The 15,495-nt window shown below is 41.7% G+C and overlaps 3 protein-coding genes across 4 annotated transcripts; 2 read left to right on the top strand and 1 right to left on the bottom strand.

The window, feature by feature from the left end:
• Positions 1-32: 32 nt before the first annotated feature.
• Positions 33-8,590, bottom strand: Tep3 (Thioester-containing protein 3). The gene is made up of 15 exons (XM_017174045.3): positions 8,221-8,590; positions 5,125-5,302; positions 4,569-5,047; positions 4,180-4,510; positions 3,826-4,109; positions 3,643-3,754; positions 3,421-3,567; positions 2,603-3,278; positions 2,402-2,533; positions 1,926-2,344; positions 1,522-1,869; positions 1,279-1,456; positions 872-1,227; positions 352-808; positions 33-290 (listed from the first exon to the last, which is right to left on the bottom strand). The coding sequence occupies exons 1-15, from the start codon at positions 8,286-8,288 to the stop codon at positions 70-72; spliced, it is 4,386 nt and encodes a 1,461-aa protein (XP_017029534.1). The 5' UTR covers positions 8,289-8,590; the 3' UTR covers positions 33-69.
• Positions 8,591-8,741: 151 nt separating this feature from the next.
• Positions 8,742-9,690, top strand: LOC108079594 (uncharacterized). Of its 2 annotated transcripts, none has more exons than XM_041776028.2 (4): positions 8,742-8,867; positions 8,939-9,001; positions 9,072-9,339; positions 9,607-9,690. In XM_041776028.2, exons 1-4 carry the CDS (start codon positions 8,807-8,809, stop codon positions 9,608-9,610), a joined length of 396 nt encoding a protein of 131 aa, XP_041631962.1. In that variant the 5' UTR covers positions 8,742-8,806; the 3' UTR covers positions 9,611-9,690. The 2 variants fall into 2 exon arrangements, with proteins under 2 accessions (XP_041631962.1, XP_017029429.1); XM_017173940.3 differs by having other exon boundaries at positions 9,069-9,339.
• A 212-nt stretch (positions 9,691-9,902) lies between these two features.
• Positions 9,903-15,471, top strand: Arpc2 (Actin-related protein 2/3 complex, subunit 2). Its single transcript, XM_070283319.1, has 9 exons — positions 9,903-10,110; positions 10,238-10,515; positions 13,663-13,756; positions 13,817-13,916; positions 13,989-14,175; positions 14,230-14,450; positions 14,518-14,609; positions 14,676-14,785; positions 14,845-15,471. The coding sequence occupies exons 2-9, from the start codon at positions 10,442-10,444 to the stop codon at positions 14,870-14,872; spliced, it is 906 nt and encodes a 301-aa protein (XP_070139420.1). The 5' UTR covers positions 9,903-10,110; positions 10,238-10,441; the 3' UTR covers positions 14,873-15,471.
• The last annotated feature ends 24 nt before the right edge of the window (positions 15,472-15,495 follow it).

Genomic DNA, 15,495 nt, shown 5'->3' with positions numbered 1-15,495 from the left:
TGTGTGTGTTAAAGCTTCGATTTCCTTGTTGGTTATTAACATTAACAATATAATATCCTCTAAACAGCACTACATTCTCCAGAGAAGCGTGGCCAGGACCAAGGTCGCCATTCCAGGCATAGCTTGGACAGAGTCTGGACTGGAATTATGGCCCGCTATTGCCGTGTAGTCATCCGGCCGCTTGGACTCTCGCTTCTCGGCCTTTTCGCACAGATTTCCACAGTTGGCATGCTCGCAGATATCGCAGATATTGGACTTGGGCGCCCTGTAGAACTGCCGGGCACGACGAGCTGCAAGAAATATCTCTTAGATACACGAATATATCTCACAGATACCACCAGTATCTCTTACCACTGTCATAGTAATCGTACATGACCACCGGCACCGGTCGGTGCTTCGTCACCTTGACCGTCTTGTAGGCATGCAGAGTCGGACAGACCTCCCGCCTGTCCAGGTAATCAAAGTATATCACCACCTTGGTGTTCTTATTTTGGGTCTCCACCTTCTTGATCCGCTCGCTCGACTCCAGCGTGGGCAGCGTGTCTCGGTCGACGACAAAGCCACTGGGCAGGCTAACCTCCATCACAGCCATATTAGAGCGCTGCTCCTCCTCGCCCACCACGGACACGAAGCTGGCACAGGCCGACAGATGGAGATAATCCGCATGAGAGTTACGATTCACGGTGGGATCGAGCACAAACCGAGGCCAGGCACTGGTCACATTTGTGTTGTATTTGTAGCTAACCTGGGCCAAGGCCATGCCGCGGCCAGTGGCCGAGATGCTTAGGTTCTTGAGGTTGTTGGGTAGCTTAAGGAGAGGTTAATTAATTTATTAAATAATTATAATTTAAAATAAAAGGTGAAAACTCACCTCAACCGACTGCAGGGCCAGTGAATTGCCAGCATTCACATTTATAATGGTTTCGGCACCTTCTCCATAGTGGAAACCCACCTGGACATTGTTGCCCTGACTGGAAAAGCGCTCGGCAAAGGTGAGCAAGGCCTGCAGACCCACCACCGTGTCCTGAGAGGCCACAAAGCCGCCCTTGGGGTTACGCTGATCCATTAACCAGTTCAAAACAGGCAAGGCATCGCCCACTAGATTGTTCTCCAGTAGAGCCAGGGCGGCATAGGCGGAGATCTCCACATTGACACTCCGGGTGGTGTTGTACCAAGGCGATTGCTGTTCACCAGCGGGGGCAGTCTTGTTCCACCATTTAAGACCATCTGGGAAAGGATTTAATTAATATTTTCTAATATTTAACTAGCAAAACCCACCTCCTTGTATGGCCATCGAGTCCAGGCGCTGCAGGAAAGCAGCCTTGGCATTGTGATTGGCCCTGGTCAGGACATAGGTGCCCAGAGCCATGGCATGGAGATTATTAGAGCCATCTAGCCCCCGGGTGATAAAGTCCAAGGCCTTGTTGATGTTATTCCGATACTCCGGATAGAGATCCTTGTGGGAAATTAATTTTTTTAATTTAATTTCCTTTCATTTAAGGTTTCCCTGTTCCTAATTACCACATTCTCCATCAGCGCCAGCGTCACAAAGGCCGTCAAACTAATGCCATCATCGCCAAACCGCTCAAAGACATCGCCATGCTCCTCGAAGCCACCATTACCGGACTGCACACTGGCCAGATACACGAGAGCACTCTGCAGGACATGGCTGTCCACTTGGGTGAAGGGAGCCGCCTGACGCAGGGATCGGGCCACATAGGCTGTCAGCCAGGTGGAACTCCTTTTGGCGTCCAAGCCAAAGGCACTAAAGGCTCCATTCTCATGGCGATAGTAGAGGATTCTCTGATAACCCACAGCCAGGTTGTTGGTGGCCTGCAGTTCCACTTCCGGGGTGAGTTGGCGTAGGCGCTGCAAAAACACATTAAAAAATCTTCTTGAGGATTCATACCCATCCCTCGACTTACCCCCAAATACCGCAACACCATGAGATTAGGCACAAAGTTGACCATTGTCTGTTCCCCACAGCCCGTGGGCAGTAGAATCAAGTTATCCAGATTACCCACAATACCACCAATGAGATCGCCCACAGCCGACACCTCGATGCTGGTGGACTCGGGTATGGCATTCCTGGGCACTTGGATGGTCACGTTCCTCCTATTCCTGGCATTCGAGTTGAGCTCAAAAAGGAAGCCGCGATTCACACGCTCCGTGGCTCCGGGATGCTCCACCAGCAGGGTTTGCTCCACAGTATCGCCGGCCTGGGAGGAGGCAGCCATGGCCCTGACGGGCAGAGCACCCACTCGCTTGGGCGTGACTATAAAGGACACCGAACGGGAGGATTTGCCAGGAACCTTAAGAGAGCGGCGGCTAGTGAGCTCGACTTCTGGAAAATAAATTAAATTATACTTTAAATTTAGCTTATTTTTATTAATTTATTTACTTGGCTTGTCCGTGGCCTTGGGATCCAGTTGTGGAAAGTCAAAGTCCTGGGCGGAGTTGTAAAAGGTGACCTCCACACTCAGGTCGCTCTCCCGGTTGTTGTGCACCACAAAAGGAATGGCTATTAGTTCATCTAAAAGGAGAATATTTAACATTTATTTAATAAATAAATAAAAATTAAATATATAATCTCCAAACCCACCCCTCTTGATGGAGTAAGGCAGCTCCGTGGTGATGTAGAACTCCTTGTAGGTCTCCATTTTTCCCATGGGCGCGGAGAGTCCCAAGCCATTAACCGGATCCAAGGCAAAGGCAGAAACCACCCAGGAGGTCATCTCGCTGGGTATCCTGCGGTGAATCGAATTCCTGCCATCACTGCTCGCCGAGATGTTAAGGAAGAGCCAGGTGTCCGCCGGTTGCCTCATCACATGAACCCTCGGATTGTGCCAGAAGGGTTTGGGTGTGTAAGAGAAGGCATAGCGACCCTTTCCAGGTGGCAGAGTATTAACCTCGATCTTGTGGGCGGGTCCTATGTCTGTCTTGCGCACGGTGGTCAGTCTGTCCTCCTCAGGACCCGTGGAGGCTTCACGTCCTATGGCAGGAGTACTCTCCGCCTCCTTCTCCACAAAATAGTCGGTGTTGGACATGGTTATCACACCCGATTCCTTGCCAGGTGAACCCACAGGTGAGTTGACATCACTTAGCTCATAGGAGCGCAGGGCATCCATGAGTCTTTGGTGGGTCAAGTCGTGGCCACTTCGGAGAGAGGCGGCATTTTGATCGACCATCATGAGACCCACATAGGAGTAGGGTTTGCTGCTGATGCCTATGTCGATGTCCTGGCCAGGTGGTGCTCGGATGGGGGCCTCGATTTGAACCTTAATAATGAAAAATAAATAAAAGAAGAGAAACAAATTAACTACTAATAAGGGAAGTCTTACAAGTTATTTGTTTATATTGAATTTTTTATAATTATTTATTAAAATTTATTAAATTATATTTAAATATTATAATATTTACCGCATTTAGCAGATTTTCTTGCAATTGTATGATCTGCTCATCGTAAACAAACTCCCCATTTATTACAGTGTAAACCAGCAGCTTGGCACGCGGCATCATGGCAAAGGAGGCCAGGAATTTGATAGTGTGAAAAGTGCCTTCGCTTACCTAAGGAAAAATATATATTAATTTATTATTAAACATTAAAGATTTAATTGTTTTATGTAGAATATTTCAACTTACATCCACGCTGCGGGAGAGTATAATATCGCCGCGACCCACAACCTGATACATAAAGTATTTAATGGGCTCAAAAGAGCGCACCACCACGGAGATCTCCTGGTTGACAGTGGGCCTTGAATTTATAATTAAAATATATTATAATTAATTAAAAAATATAATTTACAATTATAATAATACACCCACTTATCATTCAACACCTTGGCTGTGATATAGTTCCTGCTGTGAAGATGTTTCCTGGGCACCTTGCCCACCTCACTAATCACACCTTGGTAATCAACAATGATGGAATGGAACTCATCCTGGTCTCCTATAGGCACTGTAAACTTCATTTTAACCTCGCCACTGGCATCCAGGCTGTAGGACGAACGATTGTACATCTCACTGCTGCCATAGACATTCGTGAGATAAGCTTCAATCTGGGGATTAAAGTCCCTCAAAGGACCCCCATCATTACGAGCTATGCGAGCCTGGAAAAATGATACATTTTTGAAGAAATTTTAAATTTATTTAAAGTTAATTTTCTCCCTAAACACTCACTGTAGCCTCAAAGGGTACCCCGGGTATATAGTAGCTGGGCACCTTGATGGTCTCCACCCGATAGTGATTCAAGTGCAGGGTCATAACTGTGGAATAATTCTGCACAGAGCCCGTGGACTTCTCCTCCACCAAGGCATCCAGCAGATACTGCCTCTCATAGTCCTGCTTCAAGTGCAGCTCATTCTCGATATCAAACTCAAAATAGGCATTGCCATCGATAGGCACCACCTTGCGGGTGATGAGATCATTGACAAAGGGCTGCAGGGAGCCAAAGAAGGTGGGGTAAATGGACAGAGTGGCCTCACCCACAATGGGCTGGCCAAAGGCATAGCTAAAGGAGGGAAATCAATCAATTAAATAATACATTTAAAACTTATCTCTAAACTTACTGCGCCTTGACGGTGGCTACTATTTTGCCATCCTTGTAAATGGCATTCCTGGGCGTATCGATATCCACCACAAACTTGGGCAGGATATGGTCCAGGATCTCAAAAGTCTGCGTGTGCATTTGCTCTGACACCTCCACCACTATGGACCAGGTTCCAAACCTGGGATAGTCCGACAGTCGCAGTTCATTCGAGTAAATGGCATTCGTCAGGCGAACATCCTTGTAGCTCCGGATTATATTATCACCCGAGTCCTTGATATCCACATGGACACGTCCATAGGCCCTTGCAGGCTTCAGATTGGCATCTAGGACGAGGACGCGGTAGTGCACCAGATCGCCGGGCTTATAGATGCTCTTATCCATCTGCACCAGCACCGTATGCTCCTTGGCCTCGAAATGCAGTTGGGTTTCATTGGTGAATTGAACGCCACCAACGCCCTCGGAGGTCAGGCGATATCTATCAGGTTTTAGGGCAGGAATCTAGAAGGGGAATCGAAAGATGAGATGGAAGTGAGGGGAGTTTGTTAAGGTTGAGAGTTCTTTAAACCAAAACCCACCTCAAAGTGTAAGAGCTGCGTGGAAAATGGTCTCAGCTCTACGGTTTTAAAGTCCGTGTAGGTGCTGCCCAGGATGCCCACCTTGAATCTGGCGGATTCAGGTGCATTGTGCAAGCTAACAGCCACATGGAACTGTGAGTTGGGACGCACTGTATTTGGGGCGATGATAGAGTACAGTCTGGAATAATTTATAATAATAAAATCAAGAAAGGAAACTAAACCGAAGGATCATGGCATCAAATCCATAATCGATCTCAACATTAAAGTAAGCTTTCACTACTTTTTAAATACTCTAAAGAAGCTTATATTAATTTAAAACATTCTCAATTAATTTTTATATATATTTTTTAACAAAAACCCCAAGCCCAAGTCACACAACACCTCCACCATTAAAAACTGCCGCCACAAAAAGCAAAAACAAATAGGGAGACGGAGTAGTAGTTGGAGATTTAATGCCCGTAGATAAGTGGGGATTACACCTATGCTGTTATGCTATCTGGAAACTTGGATCTCTTTCCCCTTGCTATTCATTCACGCGCCCAAAACGGAAGACAATGCCCCACAACGACCCGAAAAGAAAGGGGTAATGTACTCTGGCGGGTCAGCATCAAACGCTGTCGGAAATGGCTTGGAGTGGGACTCCGGGGTCAGGGGAACTACGCCAGAGTTGGCTCGAGCTATAACTATTATGGGTTTTTGTTTTTCTTTTGGTTGGCTTTTGTCTGTTTTACTTATGCATTACTTTTTTTTCTTCAACAAACAATTGCAGCTGTGAATCGAGTGAAGAGTTTTTTGTTTCTCATTTGAATATGTTTATTTTTTATTAGTGTAATATATAAGTTTATATTTAGTTTAAAGATTATGAGAGGGTTGAGCTAGGTTACCTAAGAAAATGTTGTTAGACAAGCTAATATTATTAATATTTTCCAACAGGTAATCGCTGAGAATAGTCGTCCAAATAAAAACGATAATCAATAAATTTTAATAACAAAATTTAAAGCTAAATTGACTCGGCTGTTGATGCTAATATATACTTTTTTGGGTCAACTAGGATTCCTTAACTTCATGGCAAACTTCTGACTGAAAAGCAATAAAATTCCTTGATTTCCAAATACAAAAAAAAACCTTATTCAAAGGAAACTAATTTAGAGCTTGCCAAAAAAGTCTCAGATCCCCCATCAAGTTTTTTTTTCTTTTTAGCTTTTCCCACTCACTTAGCTTACGTTTTTGGGAGTACGTTTTTTTGTCAGACTTTTAATTAAATTTAGTTTTTGCGAAAAATTTACGGACTGTCTCCTAACTGTGCCAGCTTTTCAGCGTAATTCACAGTTTGCGCCCGGCCTGTTCTAATTCCAATCGGTTTTTAGCCTTTCGACGGCCTAACCTGTTCCCACCGACAACTAAGCAACAGCTATTTTCTTTTTCTTTTGTGTTTATGTCACGTTTGTTAGCCCAAAAAATGTAAACAGGTTTTCCTCGCAAAAAAAAACTAAAAACTGTTTAAACAATTTCGCTTTTTTGCTTGAATTGGCGGCGGCTTCGAGTTTCCACTTGCCACGGAGATGTTTCACCTGATTGCCTTTGGCTAAACGAATGTAACCAGGTGGATGTCATAGCTGATCGACGTTCCTATCCGACTTCCCAATGCTCGGAATTCACCTACATGAGCTGGCAAAATCCAGCCTTGAATGACTGCCCCATATATGGATAGCTCGCACTCAATGATCGCACTGGAGGCAGGAAAGAAAGCCCCAGAAGGTGTCGGAGAGTCAATCAATCAGGGTTCTTGGCTGGGGAGTATAAATTTGCCAAGTGATCACCTCGACCGGTCAGCACAGCCTCTCAAGGTGAACGTGAGCCATCGGAAATGAGTACACAAGTGGCAATCCGTGTTTATGTGTCACCTCCGCTTTACCAGCATCAGGGTGATTCAAGCGAGACAATTGTTTATATTTTAGCAATTCTTCTGCCTAAGTTTGGGTCTTCTTTTGTTTAAAAAAGAATGTTGAAAGTAGCCGAAATATTTACATTTCTTAGAAGTGAATTTGTTGGGAATGAGGGCGAAGTTGTGGAGTTATAAAGCTGCCTGAGAATCTATAAAACTTTTGCTTTTCTAGACTTTTCCTTAATGTAGTGTTTTAAAAACTAATTAAAGAACTCAATAAATTATTTAAAATTACAGATGATGGTACGGAATATAATTGTATAATTCATTTTACGATATTTTTATAATTTTTAGAAAGAAAATGGAAAACCTAACTTGGATCTATGAAGCTGTCTAAGAAACCGAACAACTTTAACTTTTCTAGACTTTTTCTCATCTTGAAACATATATTTTTTAAAAATATTTAAAAGCAATTTTTATAAATTTAGTTAGATATAAAACTGAACCATAATCTTTAGCTTTATATTAAATGATATTAAAAAGGAATTTGTAACTATTTTTTCCTACCTTTGCCGAAAGATACCTTTTTATATAGTAATTTGCCAAAAAATTCTTAGTTTCCAAATCAAGTTTTATTTTATATTTTCCCTTACAACAATATATCTATAATGTCAATCAAATCATTATCTAAAGTTCCTAGAAAATATTTTTAGTTCAGATTAAACTCTTAAGCCTTGTATTTTCATATATATACATTTCTGCCCTAAAAATAATCATTATATAATCTTTTTTTTCTGTTTTTGTCAATGGTTTGCATCTCCTTTTTGGAACAGAATCTCAGCCTTTGCCGGCAGCACCTTGCATCACCCTAACAAGCCTGAATATATGCGTAGGCGCCTCCAAAAAAAAAAAAACATAAATAAAAATCGCGTTGGCTTGGGGCTTATTCCATCTCTTAACTTGATTTTTTTCTTCGCTTCGCTCTTGTGTTGTCAGCTTATTATGACAGTAATAAAGCCCAGGGCTAATTTCTTGATTACACGTTGTTAATTACAGATCGGCGGCATTATCTCTTCCCGGAGTTCTTCTATCCTAGTTCGTTGTCCGAGTCATTTGTTTTTCTTGTGGAGTGCCAAGTGGTAGTGATGTCATGTCCATGGATGTCACCTGTGGGAGTACCAGGTGTGTGTGTGTTTGTGTGTTATACTAACCCCTGAGCTGTGGCTGGGGCCAGCAGGCAGGCGGTGACTAAGATCAGCACTCGGGCGACAGCTTCCATTTGAATTTCTTTGAGCGAATTATAAGTGTAAACACGTTTTCTCGATTGTCTTGATTTTTTGTATTAACATCACATATTAAAAACCGAAAAATCAACTCGAACTTTGCTTTGTCTCGCTCTCTCACTCGCGGTTGCAGCAGCAGCAGCACCAAAAAAGCACCGCAAATTGCTCAAGAAAAGCAACAAACAAAAACAACAACAAACCAAACAAGCCGCGCGCGTTTCTGGGTTTTGTTTTTATTCGGAATTTATCACTTTCGTTGCGAAGCGCGATCACCTGGGACCACCTGTTGTCCGCTCGAAAGCTCAGCGCCAACTAATTTCTCAAGTAGTTAACAGAGTTGCCAACTCTTTGGGCCTTAAAAGAGCTTTACTGGCTTTTGAAAAAAGCTTTAATAAGCCAATTTTAGTGTATAGTGTTGTAAAATTTTACAATAGGCAACTCGAAACATCGTGTTGGTAAAAGCATTTAAATATTTTTTAAGGCGATTGCAAGTCGGTCGCATTTTGCCAGAAATATGGAAAATGTAACTAAAAAATGTAGGATACGTATAAAAAGGATCCACATAAAACCGCAGAGTAAGCATTCCTCTTTAAAACTAGAAATAAATATGTACAAATGGACTTATAACATTTATTTGCATGGAAAGGAGAGCCAGCGGCAGCACGTGTCTCAAATGTGGTAGCTTCGTCGTCAAAGAGAGGTCGTCCATGTAAGATTTTATGCATTTAGCTAAAAAAATTACCTTTTAACTAATAAAATATATATATTATAACTAGCAGGCCTTACAGAAGACCACAAGAAGGCATTTATAGATTTCGAGAAAGAAACCCGCGTGCTTTTGGTGAAGCTCAAGGCAAGTTCGCACACTTTGTGGCAGCAAGTGTCTGCAAAACTAAACGCCATCGTCCCGGCGAAGGGTTCTCGAGAGCCGGAGCAATGGAGGGTTTCCTTTAATAACTGGCGTAATCGCGTTATGGCCAAGAAAACGCAAAAGGAGGATCTGTCGCCAATTGACACAGCTGCCAAAAAACACTGGAAAAACCCTGTGTAAGTATCTAACCACTTGTTTCTGTGCAAAAGAGCTGACTTTAACAGCAACAAAATGCCTTTAAAAATTATCAAACTATTATTTATGATATTTTTGATGCATATATTAAGTTTTATTTGACAAAAATATGTCCGTCTCCTTCTGCCTGATAAAAAGTTCGTTGAATTTAAAGTTTACAATATAATGGAGCAAGGCACTTTGTTTCTATACAAGTTGAGTTACGTCTTTATCCTAATCAATATTTTATCAAATTTTCCTAATTGAAGCTAATTCAACACATTGCCGGCAAACATCAATGAACTGGAATCTCACAACTGCCAATAAAAAGTTATTAATAAATATTTACTAAATGTTTATTTGTTTTACTAATAAAAACGAGGAATGTTTCCGAAAAGTGTCATGTACAAAAATATTCAAAGACCGCGCCCTTTTTTAGTGGGACCAGCCACGTTTAGTTTTATTTATTTTTTTTACAGCCGAGATTTTAATCGATACTTTTGTATGGTCCAAATAGAATCGATACTCTCAAAATATCGATATCTGTTTGTCACGTCGCCATCGATACCGTGTCCGAGTTCCACCTCCAGCGTGCTTCGTTTTCACCCACGTTTTGTTATAATTTAATAAGTATTACGGTCCGAGACCTATTTTTTACGGCACGCCCAGCAAAGCGGGGAACCTGCACTTTAAATTTGACCCAGGGAGCCAGCCAAAAGTCGTTTTTCTGCGAAACTGTGGCAGTGCTGCGGTTTGCGTACGTGTGTGTGTGGGTGAGCATTGGAATTCGCCAGTGTGAGTGAGAGTGTGTGTGACGGACCAAAAAAGCCGACATCAGCGCCCATTTTTTGTTGTTGATTCATTAATACGCCGCACACACTCTTGCACACACACATAAAGACGGGCGTGATGCGCCAGTGTTGGTGAGTTGGAGCAGCGCCCCGTCTCGCTCCTACACACACCGCCAGCTCCAGCGGCGGCAGCAGCAGCAGCAGAAGAAACAGTTAGCGCAGAAAGAGCGCAGGGAGCGGCGGCAGAAGAAGCAGCGCCAACGTCATAAAAATTTGTCATCGCTTTTGGCGAAAATAAAGTTAAACAACAACCATGATCCTGCTGGAAATCAATAATCGGATTATCGAGGAGACGCTTCTGGTCAAATACCGCAATGCCCAGGCCGGGTAAGTTGTCCTCTCTATTCCCCCATTGCCCTAACTTTCGCAGTGCCGTAATATGTGACCCTATTGCGGCTCCACCATTTTGCCTTATCTACTTTACCCTCTGCATTCCCGTCCGTTATCACCAGTGTCGATTCCGTTATCAGCTTCGTAATGGCTCCGTCTCGCTCACTCCCTTGGGGATATTTCGGGTGTTGTTCGAAGCTTGGGACACACTCATCCAATCATTTAGCGCGCCCTCTCCCTCCCACTCACGTACACTATACGGCTAATTCATTGCAGCTCGTTTATCACATCTTTTGTGCATCATATGCAACTGACTCACCCGGCCTCTTAGAATTCGAAAGCGAAAGCCAGGTTAATCATAGTCCCCGCTTGGGGCTCCGGGATCTGTAGCCATAGAATAGGTCTAGGGAACTAGGGTTATGTACTTATTTATACGGGAAATCTCCTTGGGGGAGCAAAAGTGGCATACTTTGGAAATCGTTTCACTTGTGTCTCAAATGCTCCCATAACAATTAAGACGAACGGCATCCTGAATAATCAATCATATTATATCAGATGACTTGTGTTCGTGTACAATCACCCAGAAACTTTTAAAAAAGTGCACAAACCCTAAACGTAGACCCATTCTTGGGAGTTAAAGTGGCACCCTTTGGATACGATCCCCAACTTGTGTCTCAAATGCTCCTAAAATAAGTACTTTCAAGACGAACGGCATCCTGAATAATCTTCATATTATAACAGATGACTTGTGTTCGTGTACAATCGCCCAGAAACTGTTCTACAAGTTTCCGGAGACAAAGTTTACATGCTAAAGTTACCTCTCTTTCCCGTGTCTACAGTTCTCCTAGAGAAATCGTACGTCATGGATCAGCCTTGCCATTCTTATATGGCCAAAGATGGTTTTTAAAGTGCACAAACCCTAAACGAAGACCCATTTTTGGGAGTCAAAGTGGCACTTTTTGGATACGATCCCCATCTTGTGTCTCAAATGCTCCTAAAATAAGTACTTTCAAGACGAACGGCATCCTGAATAATCAATCATATTATAACAGATGACTTGTGTTCGTGTACAATCACCCAGAAACTGTTCTACAAGGTTCCGGAGACAAAGTTTACATGCTAAAGTTTCCACTCTTTTCCGTGTCTACAATGCTCCTAGAGTAATCGTACATCATGGATCATCCTTGCCATTCTTATACGGCCAAAGATGGTTTTTAAAGTGCACAAACCCTAAACGACCACCCATTTTTGGGAGTCAAAGTGGCACTTTTTGGATACGATCCCCAACTTGTGTCTCAAATGCTCCTAAAATAAGTACTTTCAAGACGAACGGCATCCTGAATAATCAATTATATTATAACAGATGACTTGTGTTCGTGTACAATCACCCAGAAACTGTTCTACTAGTTTCCGGAGACAAAGTTTACATGCTAAAGTTGCCTCTCTTTCCCGTGTCTACAGTTCTCCTAGAGTAATCGTACATCATGGATCATCCTTGCCATTCTTATACGGCCAAAGATGGTTTTTAAAGTGCACAAACTCTTAAAGAAGACCCATTCTTAGGAGTCAAAGTGGCACCCTTTGGATACGATCCCAAACTGTGTCTCAAATGCTCCTAAAATAAGTATTTTCAAGACGAACGGCATCCTGAATAATCAATCATATTATAACAGATGACTTGTGTTCGTGTACAATCGCCCAGAAACTGTTCTACTAGTTTCCGGAGACAAAGTTTACATGCTAAAGTTGCCTCTCTTTCCCGTGTCTACAGTTCTCCTAGAGTAATCGCACATCATGGATCATCCTTGCCATTCTTATATGGCCAAAGATGGTTTTTAAAGTGCACAAACTCTTAAAGAAGACCCTTCCTCTGGAGTCAAAGTGGCACTTTTTGGATACGATCCCAAACTGTGTCTCAAATGCTCCTAAAATAAGTATTTTCAAGACGAACGGCATCCTGAATAATCAATCATATTATAACAGATGACTTGTGTTCGTGTACAATCGCCCAGAAACTGTTCTACTAGTTTCCGGAGACAAAGTTTACATGCTAAAGTTGCCTCTCTTTCCCGTGTCTACAGTTCTCCTAGAGTAATCGTACATCATGGATCATCCTTGCCATTCTTATATGGCCAAAGATGGTTTTTAAAGTGCACAAACCCTAAACGAAGACCCACTCTTGGGAGTCAAAGTGGCACTTTTTGGATACGATTCCCAACATGTGTCTCAAATGCTCCTAAAATAAGTACTTTCAAGACGAACGGCATCCTGAATAATTAATCATATTATAACAGATGACTTGTGTTCGTCTACATACTTTTTAAAAGACGTTCTCATTTGATTTCCCGGAGACAAAGTTTACATGTTCAAGTCCATCTTTCTCGTGTCTACAATGCTCCTAGATTAACCCCGATACCCGAACGGCATCCTGTACAATCTGTTATATTGTTACAGATGACTTGTGTTTGTGTACATTTGTTTACAAAACTATTTTTGAAATGGTTGAGTGGAGTCAAAGTGGCATATTTTTGTTTGTTCCTCGAATTTGTGTCTCAATTACTCCAATAAAAAATGTATAGGCGAACGGCATCCTGAATAATCAATCATATTATAACAGATGACTTGTGTTCGACTACAAAACTGAACTAGAAAGCTCTTATCTTTAACTATAGTTGCAAAAGGGGAGAAAAAGTGGCATACTTTTGAAAATTTATTCGATTTGTGTCTCAAATTCTCCTATATAAACTAAAAATACGAACGGCATCCTGAATAATTAATTATATTATAACAGATGACTTGTGTTTGTGTACAATTAAGTTACATCGGTACTTTGGGAGCTATTTTATGGCATATTTTAGAATTAAATCCCCTATTTTGTGTGTGAGTTTCTCCCCAAATTATTCAAATATTTTAAAAGGCATCGAATATATTGTTTTAATAATAAAATTAAAACAGTTTACAATCTAAGGTGCATACAGAAGCCAAAATTTTTAAAAGTCTCAGAAGCTTTGTTCCTTTTTCTGGTAAAGATAATCATTTATAAACGAGTTTTGACGATAAGATATATAATATTGTGTACGTGGTGGGTGTGGGACAATGACTAATAAGCGATCGAACTCATCCGTTATTTTTTATTATTTGCAGACTGAAGCCAGAGTCGATAGACATACGAATAGCAGACTTTGATGGCGTGCTCTATCACCTTTCCAATGTAAATGGCGATAAGACAAAAGTGCGGGTAAGTAAGAATCCAGCAACAAACTCCAGAAAACGTTATTAATAATAAAATAATATTTAGATCAGCATATCGCTAAAGTTCTACAAGCAATTGCAAGAGCATGGAGCCGACGAGTTGCTGAAGCGTGAATATGGCAGTCTGCTCACAGACACGGAAGAAGGTTCGTCTGCAGACAGCCCAAGTTTAAGCATTGAACAAAAAGTTAATTACTACTAATTACTCTTCTTTACAGGCTACAATGTTTCTGTACTTATCAATCTAGAGGAGATTCCCGAGGACTGGGAGCAAATTGCCAAGCGGATTGGCCTGCTGAAGCGCAACTGCTTTGCCTCGGTCTTTGAGAAGTATTTCGACTTTCAGGAACAGGGTGAAGAGGGCCAGAAGCGGGCAGTAATTAACTATCGCAACGATGAGACTTTGTAAGTTTAAGAGAGATGAAAAGAAACTCTAAAATCAGCTTGTGTCTTTGTTAGGTATGTGGAGTCCAAGCCCGATCGTGTCACCGTTGTGTTTAGCACCATTTTCCGCGATGAGGACGATGTGATTATCGGCAAAGTATTCATGCAGGAATTGAGGGAAGGGCGACGTGCCTCACACACAGCGCCACAAGTGCTCTTCTCGCACCGCGAACCGCCCCTGGAATTGGCCAATTCGGATGCCAGAGTAGGCGACAATATTGGCTATGTTACATTTGGTGAGTTTATCGTTTTCAGAATTAATTTGCAGTTGGAATAATGGTATAATTTTTATATCATATGCAGTGCTTTTTCCTCGTCACACCAACAAAGAAACAAGGGACAATACCATCAACCTAATACACATGTTTCGAGATTATTTGCACTACCACATTAAGGTGGGTTTTCTTTTACAACTTTATAATTGAAACCTAGTCTAATATTATAATTTATAAATCCAACAGTGTTCAAAGGCTTACATTCATTCCCGGATGCGTGCAAAAACCTCGGATTTCCTCAAGGTGCTAAACCGTGCCAGGCCCGAGCCCAAAAACACGGAAAAGAAAACTATAACGTGAGTGAACTATATATTTTCAATACTGTCCTCCATTTCTAATCCCTAATCCTTTGCAGGGGGAGAACATTCAAGCGCATCGAATGATGCGTGCAGTATATTTAGTTGTTTTTATATATAAAATATAAAAAGGAAATAAAAATTGTGTATTAAAATGCGTGTGTAAACCGAAACGTACATTTTGGCAAACCAACTAGAACTAAACTAAAACTAAAACTAAACCAGATCGACAAGCAAAAGAAAGTATTCCAAAACAACCGAACGTTTAAGGCTAAAATGTAAGCTCAGCAGCAGCATAAAATGAACAAAGAATTAATAGTTACGCGTTTAGTAATTGAATTGTGTGCATGTTTTGTTACAGTCACTAGCCAGAGTCATTAGCGTCGTCACAGCAGAACAATATTATTTTTAAACCAATAAAAACGAAACCCTAAACTTAAGAGCAACATGAGAATTAAAACTAACAACACGACTAAATGGGCTGCCACCAACTTGTTATATAGTCGCAATCTGGAGAATTCAATCCCCACAAAACCATTAGCCTATATATATATGTGTGTGTAGAGAGAAGAAACGCATTTAAAAAACGTACTGCAAACCATATTAACAAAACCTTTGATACCTTTGATCAAGCGCGGAATTCAATAAAAACGAGAAAATCAAATTGCAATATAAAATATATACAAGGTTTGGTTTTTTACTTGAATGGA

This window comes from Drosophila kikkawai, chromosome 2L (genome assembly GCF_030179895.1).
Source record: "Drosophila kikkawai strain 14028-0561.14 chromosome 2L, DkikHiC1v2, whole genome shotgun sequence".
In the NCBI taxonomy this organism is placed as follows: Eukaryota; Metazoa; Arthropoda; class Insecta; order Diptera; family Drosophilidae; genus Drosophila; species Drosophila kikkawai.
Note: the sequence above shows the minus strand (reverse complement) of the source record. Positions and strands in the feature narration are given on the sequence as shown.